The sequence below is a fragment of the Tachyglossus aculeatus genome, chromosome 17, assembly GCF_015852505.1.
Source record: "Tachyglossus aculeatus isolate mTacAcu1 chromosome 17, mTacAcu1.pri, whole genome shotgun sequence".
Lineage (NCBI taxonomy): Eukaryota > Metazoa > Chordata > Mammalia > Monotremata > Tachyglossidae > Tachyglossus > Tachyglossus aculeatus.
Window position 1 is genome coordinate 18679053 of NC_052082.1, and position 13670 is coordinate 18692722.

General features: G+C 44.0%; 1 protein-coding gene across 3 annotated transcripts in view; it reads left to right on the top strand.

The window, feature by feature from the left end:
- Window positions 1-6743: 6743 nt before the first annotated feature.
- The window catches only part of TPP2 (tripeptidyl peptidase 2), a 68621-nt gene continuing 61694 nt past the window's right edge, over window positions 6744-13670 (top strand). For 2 of the 3 annotated variants that reach the window (XM_038758969.1, XM_038758972.1), the window contains exon 1: window positions 6744-6963. In XM_038758969.1, the coding sequence (XP_038614897.1) occupies window positions 6802-6963 (162 nt within the window). In that variant the 5' untranslated portion in view covers window positions 6744-6801. The remainder of the gene's footprint in view (window positions 6964-13670) is intronic. The other variant, XM_038758970.1, reaches the window with a different exon arrangement.

Consider the following 13670-nt stretch of genomic DNA (forward strand, 5'->3'; position numbering starts at 1 on the left):
GTACAGTGCTCTGCACACAGTAAGCGCTCAATAAATATGATTGATTGATTGATTGATTGATTGAGGAGGAGCCTGCTGTTGGGTAGGGACCGTCTCTATGTGTTGCCAACTTGTACTTCCCAAGCGCTTAGTACAGTGCTCTGCACACAGTAAGCGTTCAATAAATACAATTGGATGAATAAATGAGGAGGAGCAGAGGAAAAGGGGGGGCTCAGTCTGGGAAAGCCTCCTGGAGGAGGTGAGCTCTCAGTAGGGTTTTGAAGGGAGGAAGAGAGCTAGTTTGCTGGATGTGCTCATTCATTCATTCATTCAATTGTATTTATTGAGCACTTACTGTGTGCAGAGCACTGTACTAAGCGCTTGGGAAGTACAAGTCAGCAACATCTAGAGACGGTCCCTACCCAGCAACGGGCTCACAGTCTAGAAGGGGGAGACGGACAACAAAACACGTAGACAGGTGTCAAAGTCGTCAGAACAAATAGCATTATAGCTCTATGCACATCATTAACAAAATAAATAGAATAGTAAATATGTACAAGTAAAATAAATACAGTAATAAATCTGCACATACATATACAAGTGCTGTGGGGAGGGGAAGGAGGTAGGGCAGAAGGGGGGGAATGGGAAGGGGGAGAGGGAAAAGGGGGCTTAGTGTGGGAAGGCCTCCTGGAGGAGGTGAGCTCTCAGTAGGGCTTTGAAAGGAGGAAGAGAGCTAACTTGGCGGATGTGCTCATTCATTCATTCAATCGTATTTATTGAGCACTTACTGTGTGCAGAGCACTGTACTAAGCGCTTGGGAAGTCCAAGTTGGCAACATCTAGAGACGGTCCTAACTTGGCGGATGTGCTCATTCATTCATTCAATCGTATTTATTGAGCACTTACTGTGTGCAGAGCACTGCACTAAGCGCTTGGGAAGTCCAAGTCGGCAACATCTAGAGACGGTCCCTACCCCCCAACGGGGTCACAGTCTAGAAGGGGGAGACGGACAACAAAACACGTAGACAGGTGTCAAAATCGTCAGAACGAATAGCATAGGAAAATGGGGGCTGAGTGTGGGAAGGCCTCCTGGAGGAGGTGAGCTCTCAGTAGGGCCTTGAAGGGAGGAAGAGAGCCAGCTTGGCGGATGTGCGGAGGGAGGGCATTCCAGGCCCGGGGGAGGACATGGCTGGGGGTCGATGGCGGGACAGGCGAGAAAGAGGCCTAACGGTGAGGAGATTAGCGGTGGAGGAGCGGAGGGTGCGGGCTGGGCTGGAGAAGGACACAAGGGAGGTGATGGCCTTGTCAGCTGTGTGACTTTGGGCAGGTCACTTCACTTCTCTGACCCTCAGTTCCCTCATCTGTAAAACGGGGATGAAGCCTGGGAGCCCCCCGTGGGACAACCTCATCACCTTGTAACCTCCCCAGCGCTTAGAACAGTGCTTCGCACATAGTAAGCGCTTAACAAATACCATCATCATTATTATTATTCTTCTCTGTGTCTCAGTTGCCTCATCTGTAATATGGGGATGAAGCCTGGGAGCCCTCCGTGGGACAACCTCATCACCTTGTAACCTCCCCAGCGCTTAGAACAGCGCTTCACACATAGTAAGCGCATAACAAATACCATCATCATTATTATTATTCTTCTCTGCGCCTCAGTTGCCTCATCTGTAATATGGGGATGAAGCCTGGGAGCCCCCCGTGGGACAACCTCATCACCTTGTAACCTCCCCAGCGCTTAGAACAGCACTTCGCACATAGTAAGCGTGTAACAAATACCATCATCATTATTATTATTCTTCTCTGTGCCTCAGTTGCCTCATCTGTAATATGGGGATGAAGCCTGGGAGCCCCCCGTGGGACAAGCTCATCACCTTGTAACCTCCCCAGCGCTTAGAACAGTGCTTCGCACATAGTAAGCGCGTAACAAATACCATCATCATTATTATTATTCTTCTCTGTGCCTCAGTTGCCTCATCCGTAATATGGGGATGAAGCCTGGGAGCCCCCCGTGGGACAACCTCATCACCTTGTAACCTCCCCAGCGCTTAGAACAGTGTTTTACACATAGTAAGCGCTTAACAAATACCATCATTATTATTATTATTCGCTGAGCCTCAGTTACCTCATCTGTAATATGGGGATGAAGCCTGTGAGCCTCACATGGGACAACCTCATCACCTTGTAACCTCCCCAGCGCTTAGAACAGTGCTTCACACATAGTAAGCGCTTAACAAATACCATCATTATTATTATTCTTCTCTGAGCCTCAGTTACCTCATCTGTAATATGGGGATGAAGCCTGTGAGCCCCACGTGGGACAACAAGATCATCTTGTAACCTCCCCAGCGCTTAGAACAGTGCTTCACACATGGTAAGCGCTTAACAAATACCATCAATTTCATTAATAATGATTTTTAAATATTAATTAAATTTTTATGATTAACTTTAATAATGATTGATTGAAGGCTCATTGTGGGCAGAGAATAATAGTAATAATAATGGCATTTATTAAGCACTTACTATGTGCAAAGCACTGTTCTAAGCACTGGGGAGGATACAAGGTGATCAGGTTGTCCCACGGGGGGCTCACAGTCTCAATCCCTATTTTACAGATATTCTCTAAGCCTCAGTTCCCTCATCTGTAATATGGGGATGAAGCCTGTGAGCCCCCCGTGGGACAACCTCATCACCCTGTAACCTCCCCAGCGCTTAGAACAGTGCTTCGCACATAGTAAGCGCTTAACAAATACCATCATCATTATTATTATTCTCTGAGCCTCAATTACCTCGTCTGTAATATGGGGATGAAGCCTTTTAGGCCCCGTGGGACAACCTGATCACCTTGTAACCTCCCCAGCGCTTAGAACAGTGCTTTGCACGTAGTAAGCGCTTCATAATGAATAAATGTCACTATGAGCGCGACTACAACCGGATTCCCCTAAGCCTCCTGCTGCCACGACCTGTATATATGTTTGTACGTATTGATTACTCTATTTATTTTGATTTGTACATATTTATTCTATTTATTTTCTTTTGTTAATATGTTTTGTTTTGCTGTCTGTCTCCCCCTTCTAGCCTGTGAGCCCACTGTTGGGTAGGGACCGTCTTTATATGTTGCCTATTTGGACTTCCTAAGCGTTTAGTCCAGTGCTCTGCACACAGTAAGCGCTCAAAAAATACGATTGAATGAATGAATGAATCAGGTTGTCCCATGCGGGGCTCACAGTCTTAATCCCCATTTTACAGATTATTCTCTGAGCCTCAGTTCCCTCATCTGTAATATGGGGATGAAGCCTGTGAGCCCCCCGTGGGACAACCTCATCACCTTGTAACCTCCCCAGCGCTTAGAACAGTGCTTTGCACATAGTAAGTGCTTAATAAATGCCATCGTTATTATTATCATTCTCTGAGCCTCAGTTCCCTCATCTGTAATATGGGGATGAAGCCTGTGAGCCCCCCGTGGGACAACCTCATCACCTTGTAACCTCCCCAGCGCTTAGAACAGTGCTTTGCACATAGTAAGCACTTAACAAATGCCATCATTATTATTATCATTCTCTGAGCCTCAGTTACCTCATCTGTAATATGGGGATGAAGCCTGTGAGCCCCCCGTGGGACAACCTGATCACCTTGTAACCTCCCCAGCGCTTAGAACAGTGTTTCGCACATAGTAAGCGCTTCATAATGAAGAAATGTCATTATGAGGGCGACTACAACCGGCTCCCCCTAAGCCTCCTGCGGCCACGACCTGTATATATGTTTGTACGTATTGATTACTCTATTTATTTTGATTTGTACATATTTATTCTATTTATTTTCTTTTGTTAATATGTTTTGTTTTGTTGTTTGTCTCCCCCTTCCAGCCTGTGAGCCCACTGTTGGGTAGGGACCGTCTTTATATGTTGCCTATTTGGACTTCCTAAGCGCTTAGTCCAGTGCTCTGCACACAGTAAGCGCTCAATAAATACGATCGAATGAATGAATGAATGAATATATGTTTGTACACATTTATTACTATTTATTTATTTATTTTATTTGTACATATTTATTCTATTTATTTTCTTTTGTTGGTACGTTTTGTCTTGTTGTCTGTCTCCCCCTTCTAGACTGTGAGCCCACTGTTGGGTAGGGACCGTCTCTATATGTTGCCGACTGGTACTTCCCAAGCGCTTAGTACAGTGCTCTGCACACAGTAAGTGCATATTTATTCTATTGATTTTATTTTGTTAATATGTTTTGTTTTGTTGCCTGTCTCCCCCTTCTAGACTGTGAGCCCGCTGTTGGGAAGGGACTTTCTCTAGATGTTGCCGACTTGGACACCCCAAGCGCTTAGTACAGTGCTCTGCACACAGTAAGCGCCCAATAAATACGATTGAATGAGTGAATGAATATATGTTTGTACGTATTTATTACTATTTATTTATTTTATTTGTACATATTCATTCTATTTATTTTGTTTTGTTAATTTGTTTTGTTTTGTTCTCCGTCTCCCCCTTCCAGACTGTGAGCCCACTGTTGGGTAGGGACCGTCTCTAGATGTTGCCAACTTGGACTTCCCAAGCGCTTAGTACACAGTAAGCGCTCAATAAATACGATTGAATGAATGAATATATGTTTGTACGTATTTATTGTTCTATTTATTTATTTGTACATATTTATTCTATTTATTTTCTTAATATGTTTGGTTTTGTTCTCTGTCTCCCCCTTCTAGACTGTGAGTCCGCTGTTGGGTAGGGACCGTCTCTAGATGTTGCCGACTATATGTTGTCGGCCCACGTCCTCCCCCGGGCCTGGAATGCCCTCCCTCTGCCCATCCGCCAAGCTCGCTCTTTTCCTCCCTTCAAGGCCCTACTGAGAGCTCACCTCCTCCGGGAGGCCTTCCCAGACTGAGCCCCTTCCTTCCTCTCCCTCTCGTCCCCCTCTCCATCCCCCCATCTTACCTCCTTCCCTTCCCCACAGCACCTGTATATATCTATATATGTTTGTACATATTTTTTTTTACTCTATTTATTATTTTATTTGTACCTATCTATTCTATTTATTTTATTTTGTTAGTGTGGTTTTGTTCTCTGTCTCCCCCTTTTAGACTGTGAGCCCACTGTTGGGTAGGGACTGTCTCTATATGTTGCCAATTTGTACTTCCCAAGCGCTTAGTACAGTGCTCTGCACATAGTAAGCGCTCAATAAATACGATTGATGATGATGATGATGATGACTTGTCCTTCCCAAGCACTTAGTACAGTGCTCTGCACACAGTAAGCGCTCAATAAATACGATTTGATGAATGAATGAATATAAATACGATTTAATGAATGAATATGTTTGTACGTATTTATTACTCTATTTTATTTGTACATACTATTCTATTTTCTTAATGTTTTGTTCTCGGTCTCCCCCTTCTACACTGTGAGCCCGCTGTTGGGTAGGAACCGTCTCTATATGTTGTCACCTTGTAGTTCCCAAGCGCTCAGTACAGTGCTCTGCACACAGTAAGCGCTCAATAAATACGATTGAATGAATATGTTTGTACGTATTTATTACTCTATTTTATTTGAACCTATTATTCTATTTTCTTAATATGTTTTGTTGTCCGTCTCCCCCTTCCAGACTGTGAGCCCGCTGTTGGGCAGGGACCGTCTCTGGATGTTGCCAACTTGTACTTCCCAAGCGCTCAGTACAGTGCTCTGCACACAGTAAGCGCTCAATAAATACGATTGAATGAATGAATATGTTTGTATGTATTTATTACTCTATCTTATTTGTACATATTATTCTATTTTCTTAATGTTTTGTTGTCCGTCTCCCCCTCCCAGACTGTGAGCCCGCTGTTGGGTAGGGACCGTCTCTGGATGTTGCCAACTTGTACGTCCCATGCGCTCAGTCCAGTGCTCTGCACACAGTAAGCGCTCAATAAATACAAATGATAGAATGAATATGTTTGTACGTATTTATTACTCCATTTTATTTGTACATATTATTCTATTTTCTTAATATGTTTTGTTCCGTCTCCCCCTTCTAGCCTGTGAGCCCGCTGTTGGGTAGGAACCGTCTCTATATGTTGTCAACTTGTAGTTCCCAAGCGCTCAGTCCAGTGCTCCGCACCCAGTAAGCGCTCAATAAATACGATTTAATGAATGAATATATGTTTGTACGTATTACTCTATTTTATTTGTACGTATTATTCTATTTTCTTAATATGTTTTGTTGTCTCCCCCTTCTAGACTGCGAGCCCGCTGTTGGGTAGGGACTCTATATGTTGCCAACTTGTAGTTCCCAAGCGCTTAGTACAGTGTTCTGCACACAGTAAGCGCTCAATAAATACGATTTAATGAATGAATGAATATAAATACGATTAAATGAATGAATGAATATGCTTGTAAATATTTATTACTCTATTTTATTTGTACATATTATTCTATTTTCTTAATATGTTCTATTGTCTGTCTCCCCGTTCTAGACTGTGAGCCCGCTGTTGGGTAGGGACCGCCTCTGTAGGTTGCCAATTTGTAGTTCCCAAGCGCTCAGCACAGCGCTCCGCACACAGTAAGCTCTCAGTCAACAGGACTGAATGAGGGCATGAACGACGTCCCCTGAGGCGAGCTCGACGCCCGCCCTTCCGTCGCGTCGCCGGCCGATGACGTGGCGCGCCGTGATTGGCCCCCGCCGGGCGCGTCCCCCTTCGCGTGGCCGGCTCCGATTGGCCGTTGGGCCTGATTGGCAGGCGCCCTTCGGCGCCGAGGGCCGCGGCCGGCTGTCTCGCGCGCGCCGCCGCGCCGTTCGCCTCGTCGCCTCATCCTCCTCGTCGTCGCCGCCGCCCATGGCCGCCGCCGCCGAGGAGCCTTTCCCCTTCCACGGGCTCCTGCCGAAGAAAGAGACGGGGGCCGCCTCCTTCCTGGGCCGCTTCCCGGAGTACGACGGCCGGGGGGTCCTCATCGCCGTGCTCGATACCGGGGTCGACCCCGGGGCGCCGGGCATGCAGGTGACCACGGGCGGGGCGGACCGCGCATGCGCCACGGAGCGCGCGCGCGTGTGTGACCGTGCGTGCGCATGCGCCACGGAGAGCGTGCGCGCGCGCGACCGTGCGCGCGTCCGTTCCCCCCCCCCCCCCCGCGTGTGTCCTTGACCTAGTCATTTCCCTCCCCGGCGGCCTCAGTTTCCCCCCCGTCCTTAAAATAATAATAATAATAATGATGATGATGGCATTTGTTTATTTATTTATTCTGTTTATTTATTTTTATTTATTCTATTTATTCTATTTACTTTATTTCGTTAGTATGTTTGGTTTTGTTCTCTGTCTCCCCCTTTTAGACTGGGAGCCCCCTGTTGGGTAGGGACCGTCTGTATATATGTATATATGGTTGTACATATTTATTACTCTATTTATTTATTTATTTATTTTACCTGTACATTTCTATCCTACTTATTTTATTTTGTTGGTATGTTTGGTTCTGTTCTCTGTCTCCCCCTTTTAGACTGTGAGCCCACTGTTGGGTAGGGACTGTCTCTATGTGATGCCAATTTGTACTTCCCAAGCGCTTAGTACAGTGCTCTGCACACAGTAAGCGCTCAATAAATACGATTGATGATGATGATTTGTTAAGGGCTTACTATGTGCAAAGCACTGGGGGGGGGGGGATACAAGGCGATCAGGTTGTCCCACCTGGGGCTCACAGTCTTCATCCCCATTTTGCAGATGAGGTCACTGAGGCTCAGAGAAGTGAAGTGACTTGCCCGAGGTCACACAGCAGACAGGTGGCGGAGCCGGGATTCGAACCCATGACCTCTGACTCCCAAGCCCAGGCTCTTTCCACCGAGCCACGCATCAGTTGTATTTATCGAGCGCTTACTGTGTGCCGAGCACCGTACCAAGCGCTTGGGAAGTCCAAGTTGGCAACATATAGAGACAGTCCCTACCCAACAGTGGGCTCACAGTCTAAAAATGGGGATTAATAATAATAATAATAATGGTGGCATTTATTAAGCGCTATGTGCCAAGCACTGTTCCAAGCGCTGGGGAGGTTACAAGGCGATCCGGTGGTCCCCCGTGGGGCTCACAGACTTCATCCCCATTTTGCAGACGAGGGAACTGAGGCGCAGAGAAGTGACTCGCCCAAAGTCACACAGCTGACTAGTGGCGGAGCCGGGATTTGAACCCGTGTTGTAAGCGCTCAGTAAATACGATTGATTGATTGATTGATTCCTAAGCGCTTAGTACAGTGCACTGCACACAGTAAGCACTCAATAAATACGACTGAAGGAATGAATGAACAAACTGAGCCCCCTCCTTCCTCTCCTCCTCCCCTTACCTCCTTCCCCTCCCTGCAGCACCTGTATATAACGTACATATGTTTGTACATATTTATTCTATTTGGTTTATATGTTTTGTTTTGTTGTCTGTCTCCCCCTTCTAGACTGTGAGCCTGCTGTTGGGTAGGGACCGTCTCTACATGTTGCCAACTTGTACTTCCCGAGCGCTTAGTACAGTGCTCTACACACAGTAAGCGCTCAATAAATACGATTAAATGAATGAATGAACAAACTGAGCCCCCTCCTTCCTCTCCTCCTCCCCTTACCTCCTTCCCCTCCCCACAGCACCCGTATATAACATATATATGTTTGTACATATTTACTCTATTTGGTTTATATGTTTTGTTGTCTGTCTCCCCCTTCTAGACTGTGAGCCCACTGTTGGGTAGGGACCGTCTCTAGGTGTTGCCAACTTGTACTTCCCGAGCGCTTAGTACAGTGCTGTGCACACAGTAAGCCCCCAATAAATGCGACTGAATGAATGAATGCCAAGCACTGTTCTAAGCGCTAGAGAGGTTACAAGGCGATCCAGTTGTCCCACGTGGGGCTCACAGACTTCATCCCCATTTTACAGATGAGGGAACTGAGGCACAGAGAAGTGACTCGCCCAAAGTCACCCAGCTGACAACCGGTGGAGCCGGAATTTGAACCCGCGTTGTACTTCCCAAGCACTTAGTACGATGCTCTGCACACAGTGAGACCGCTGTTGGGTAGGGACCGTCTCTAGATGTTGCCGACTTGGACTTCCCAAGCGCTTAGTACAGTGCTCTGCACACAGTAAGCACTCAATAAATACGATTGAATGAATGAATGAATTTATTACGCTATTTTACTTGTGCATATTTACTATTCTATATATTTTATTAATGATGTGCATAGAGCTATAATTCTATTTACTCTGACAGTTTTGACACCTGTCTACGTGTTTTGTTTTGTTGTCTGTCTCCCCCTTGTAGACTGTGAGCCTGTTGTTGGGTAGGGACCGTCTCTATCTGTTGCTGACTTGTACTTCCCAAGCGCTTAGTACAGTGCTCTGCACACTGTAAGCACTCAATAAATACGATTGAATGAATGTAATGATGAACCAAATCAGCAGACACGTTCCCTGCCTATAGGGAGCTTATTAATAATGACGGTAATAATAATGATGGTACTTGTTAAGCGCTTATTATAATAATAATGGTATTTGTTAAGCACTTATTCATTCAATCATATTGAGCGCTTACTGTGTGCAGAGCACTGTACTAAGTGCTCGGGGAGTACAAGTTGGCAACATAGAGAGATGGTCCCTATCCAACGTTGGGCTCACAGTCTAGAAGGGGGAGACAGACAACAAAACAAAACGTGGTCAGGTGTCATGTCATCAGAATAAATAGAAGTAAAGCTAGATGCGCATCATTGACAAAATAAATAGAATAGTAAATATGTGGTAAATAGTAAATATGGTAGAATATGTAAATATGTACTATGTAAATAGTAAATATGTACGGTAATAAATCTGTACAAACATCTATACAGGTGCTGTGAGGAGGGGAAGGAGGTAGGGAGGGGGAGAGGAAAAAGCGGGCTCAATCTGGGAAAGGGGAAAGCACTGTTCTAGTATATTATGTATAGTAAACGCTTAACAAGTACCATCGTTATTATTACAATACAACAAAATCAGCGGACACATTCCCTGCCCATAGGGAGCTTATTAATAATGATGATAATAACAATGATGGTATAGAAAGCGCCTAACAAACACCATCATTCTTATTATCATCATTATTACCTTGCAACAAAATCAGCAGACGCGTTCCCTGCCCGTAGGGAGCTTATTAATAATGATGATGATAAGAATGATGGTATAGTAATCGCCTAACAAATACCATTATTATTATCATCGTTAATGCCATACAAGAAAATTAGCGGACACGTTCCCTGCCCATAGGGAGCTTATTAATAATGATGATAATAATAATGATAGTATAGTAAGCCTCTAACAAACACCATCTTTCTAATTATCATCATTATTACCTTGCACCAAAATCAGCAGAAACGTTCCCTGCCCATAGGGAGCTTATTAATAGTGATGATGATAAGAACAATGGTATAGTAATCACCTAACAAATACCATTATTATTATCATCGTTAGTGCCATACAAGAAAATTAGCGGACACGTTCCCTGCCCATAGGGAGCTTATTAATAATGATGATAATAACAATGATGGTATAGTAAGCGCCTAACAAACACCATCATTCTTATTATCATCATTATTACCTTGCAACAAAATCAGCAGAAACGTTCCCTGCCCACAGGGAGCTTATTAATAATGATGATGATAAGAACGATGGTATAGTAGTCACCTAACAAATACCATTATTATTATCATCGTTAATGCCATACAAGAAAATTAGCGGACACGTTCCCTGCCCATAGGGAGCTTATTAATAATGATGGTAATAATAATGACTGTACTTTTTAAGTGCTTATTATATATAGTATGTATACTATGTATAGCAAGCGCTTATTATATATAGTATGTATACTATGTATAGGAAGCGCTTAAAAAGTACCATCATTATTATTACAATACAGCAAAATCAGCGGACACATCCCTGCCCATAGGGAGCTTATTAATAATGATGGTAATAATAATGACCGGGCTTTTTAAGCGCTTATTAGGTATAGTATGTATACTGTGTATAGGAAGCGCTTAAAAAGTACCATCATTATTATTACAATACAGCAAAATCAGCGGACACGTGCCCTGCCCATAGGGAGCTTATTAATAATGATAATAATAATGGTGGTTCTTGTTAAGCACTTACTGTACGTAGTAAGTGCTTAACAAGTACCATCATTATTATTATCATCGTTATTATAATACAACAAAATCAGCAGACAGGTTCCCTGCCCATAGGGAGCTTATTAATGATAATAATAATGATGGTATAGTAAGCGCCTAACAAATACCATTATTATTACTTGTCATTATTACAGTGCAGCAAAATCAGTAGACACATTCCCTTCCCATAGGGAGCTTATTAATGATAATAATAATGATGGTAAGCACCTAACATACCATTATTATTATTATCATTATTACAGTACAACACGTTCCCTGCCCATAGGGAGATTATTAATAATAATGATAATAATGATGGTATTTTTAAGCACTTACTATGTATTTTAAGTGCTTAACAAGTGCCATCGCTATTATTATCATCATTATTACCACACAACAAAATCAGCGGACACGTTTCTTGCACATCGGAAGCTTATTAATAATTGTTATCAATATTGGTATTATTAATGTTAATATTATTGGTAATATTAATCATATTATTGGTAATGATGGTGATGGTATTTGTTAAGCGCTTACTATGTATAGTAAGCGCTTAACAAACACCATCGTTATCATTATTATTACAATACAACAGAATCAGCGGGCGCGTTCCCTGCCCGTAGGGAGCTTGTTAATAATAATGATAACGGTGGTCTTTAAGTGCTTAGTATGTGTAGTAAGCACTTTACAAATACCATCTTTATCATTATTATTACAATACGGCAAAATCCCTGCCCATTGGGGGTTTATTGATAACAATAATAATAATAATGGTATTAAGTGCTTCCTATGTGTGAAGCACTGTTCTACGTGCTGGGGGGGGATACAAGGTGATCAGGTTGTCCCACGTGGGGCTCACGGTCTTAATCTTCATTTTACAGATGAGGTAACTGAGGCACAGAGAAGTTAAGTGGCTTGCCCAAAGTCACACAGCTGCCAAGTGGCGGAACCGGGATTAAAACCCACGACCTCTGACTCCTAAACCTGGGCTTTTTCCACTGAGCCACGCTACTTCTCTTATTTCACCCTCCTGCCCCTGATCCCTTCACCCGAGGGTCCTTTGGGCGCGGCTCCTCCAAGGGTGTTTTGAGAGGACAAAAGGACATTGTGTCAGATAGCCCCTTGGACAGCATAGCGATTGGATTTTTCTTACAACGTGGAACCAGTATTGGGTCCATCTGTGGTGTTTACTGCAGTGTAGAGCAGTGTACTGAGCGCTCGGGCTCTTTGATAGTCACGGTCCCTGCCCTCCTGTAGACTGTAAGCTCTTGTTGGGTAGGATTGTGTCTGCTAATTCCGTTGTATTGTAGTCTCCCAAGTGCTTAGTGCAGTGCTCTGCACTCAGTAAGTGCTCAATAAATAAAATCGATCACGGACCTTACGGTATAGTACGTCTAGCACAGTTTCTGGCACATGATAAGAGATTAATAAAAGACCATAATTGCTATAATGTAAGTGCTTCGGAAATTCCATAATTATCACGAGTGGCTCAAGGAAGTCGGTAAGAAAGCCGGCCACTTTCCTCAGTTCTCTTTAATCAGGTGCATCTTTTTATTTCGTCAGTCTCGTCCTTGCTTATTTTACAGTGCATAGTCGTTTCGATAATATGAGGGCTTTGGAGATCTGACTCTGGTTTCCATTTTGGCCTAAGCAAATTGCTTCTGAATGTATTATTTGACATCCCGGGGGTTGGGGAGGAAAGGCCCTCGCTGTATTAACATCTCCAGAGTTCCGGGTTTTTAGTGCAGATTACGATTTCGTTTAGTTTCTGTTATTATCAAGGCTCCTCTGAAAGCCAGACATTTTAGTGACACCGAAGTTGTAGGGCTCTGGCCACAGGGGAAATAAGAGCAGAGGGTTGTTTTATAGGAGACCCCGCTCCAGGTCTTCGAGGGAACGTCAGATCTTCACATTAGCTTATACATCCGTGGTTAGAAGGACCACGGAAAGAGTTGGGTCTCAGGAGGCTCTCCACCCAGTCGTCACACCGCCTTCACCCTCTTCTCATCCAAATCGGGCATCTAAAAGGTGTCCACCCTCTTGCTCTTTATTTCCAACCTCACCCCAATGCATATTTGCCCCACAGGGATTCTTTGAAAATGAATTATAGGACATGATTAATTTGCAAAAATCTATTCGGGAGGAATACTCCGTAAGCCTAAGTGGTTATTATCAATCCTAATAAAATTCCTTCTGGAAAGAAGATGCCTTAAGCCTTTAATTAAGGATCATCCTCAGTTGTTTGTACAATTAGCTTTCGTGTCAGACAGTGGCTTATGAAGCAGTTAAGAAGCGTGGTGCCAGTTCATGGTTTATAATAAGAATAATGGCATTTATTAAGTGCTTACTATGTGCAAAGCACTGTTCTAAGCGCTGGGGAGGTTGCAAGGTGATCAGGCTGTCCCACGGGGGGCTCACAGTCTTAATCCCCATTTTACAGATGAGGGAACTGAGGCACAGAGAAGTTGAGTGACTTGCCCAAAGTCACGCAGCCGACAATTGGCAGAGCCGGGATTTGAACCCATGACCTCTGACTCCAAAGCCCATGCT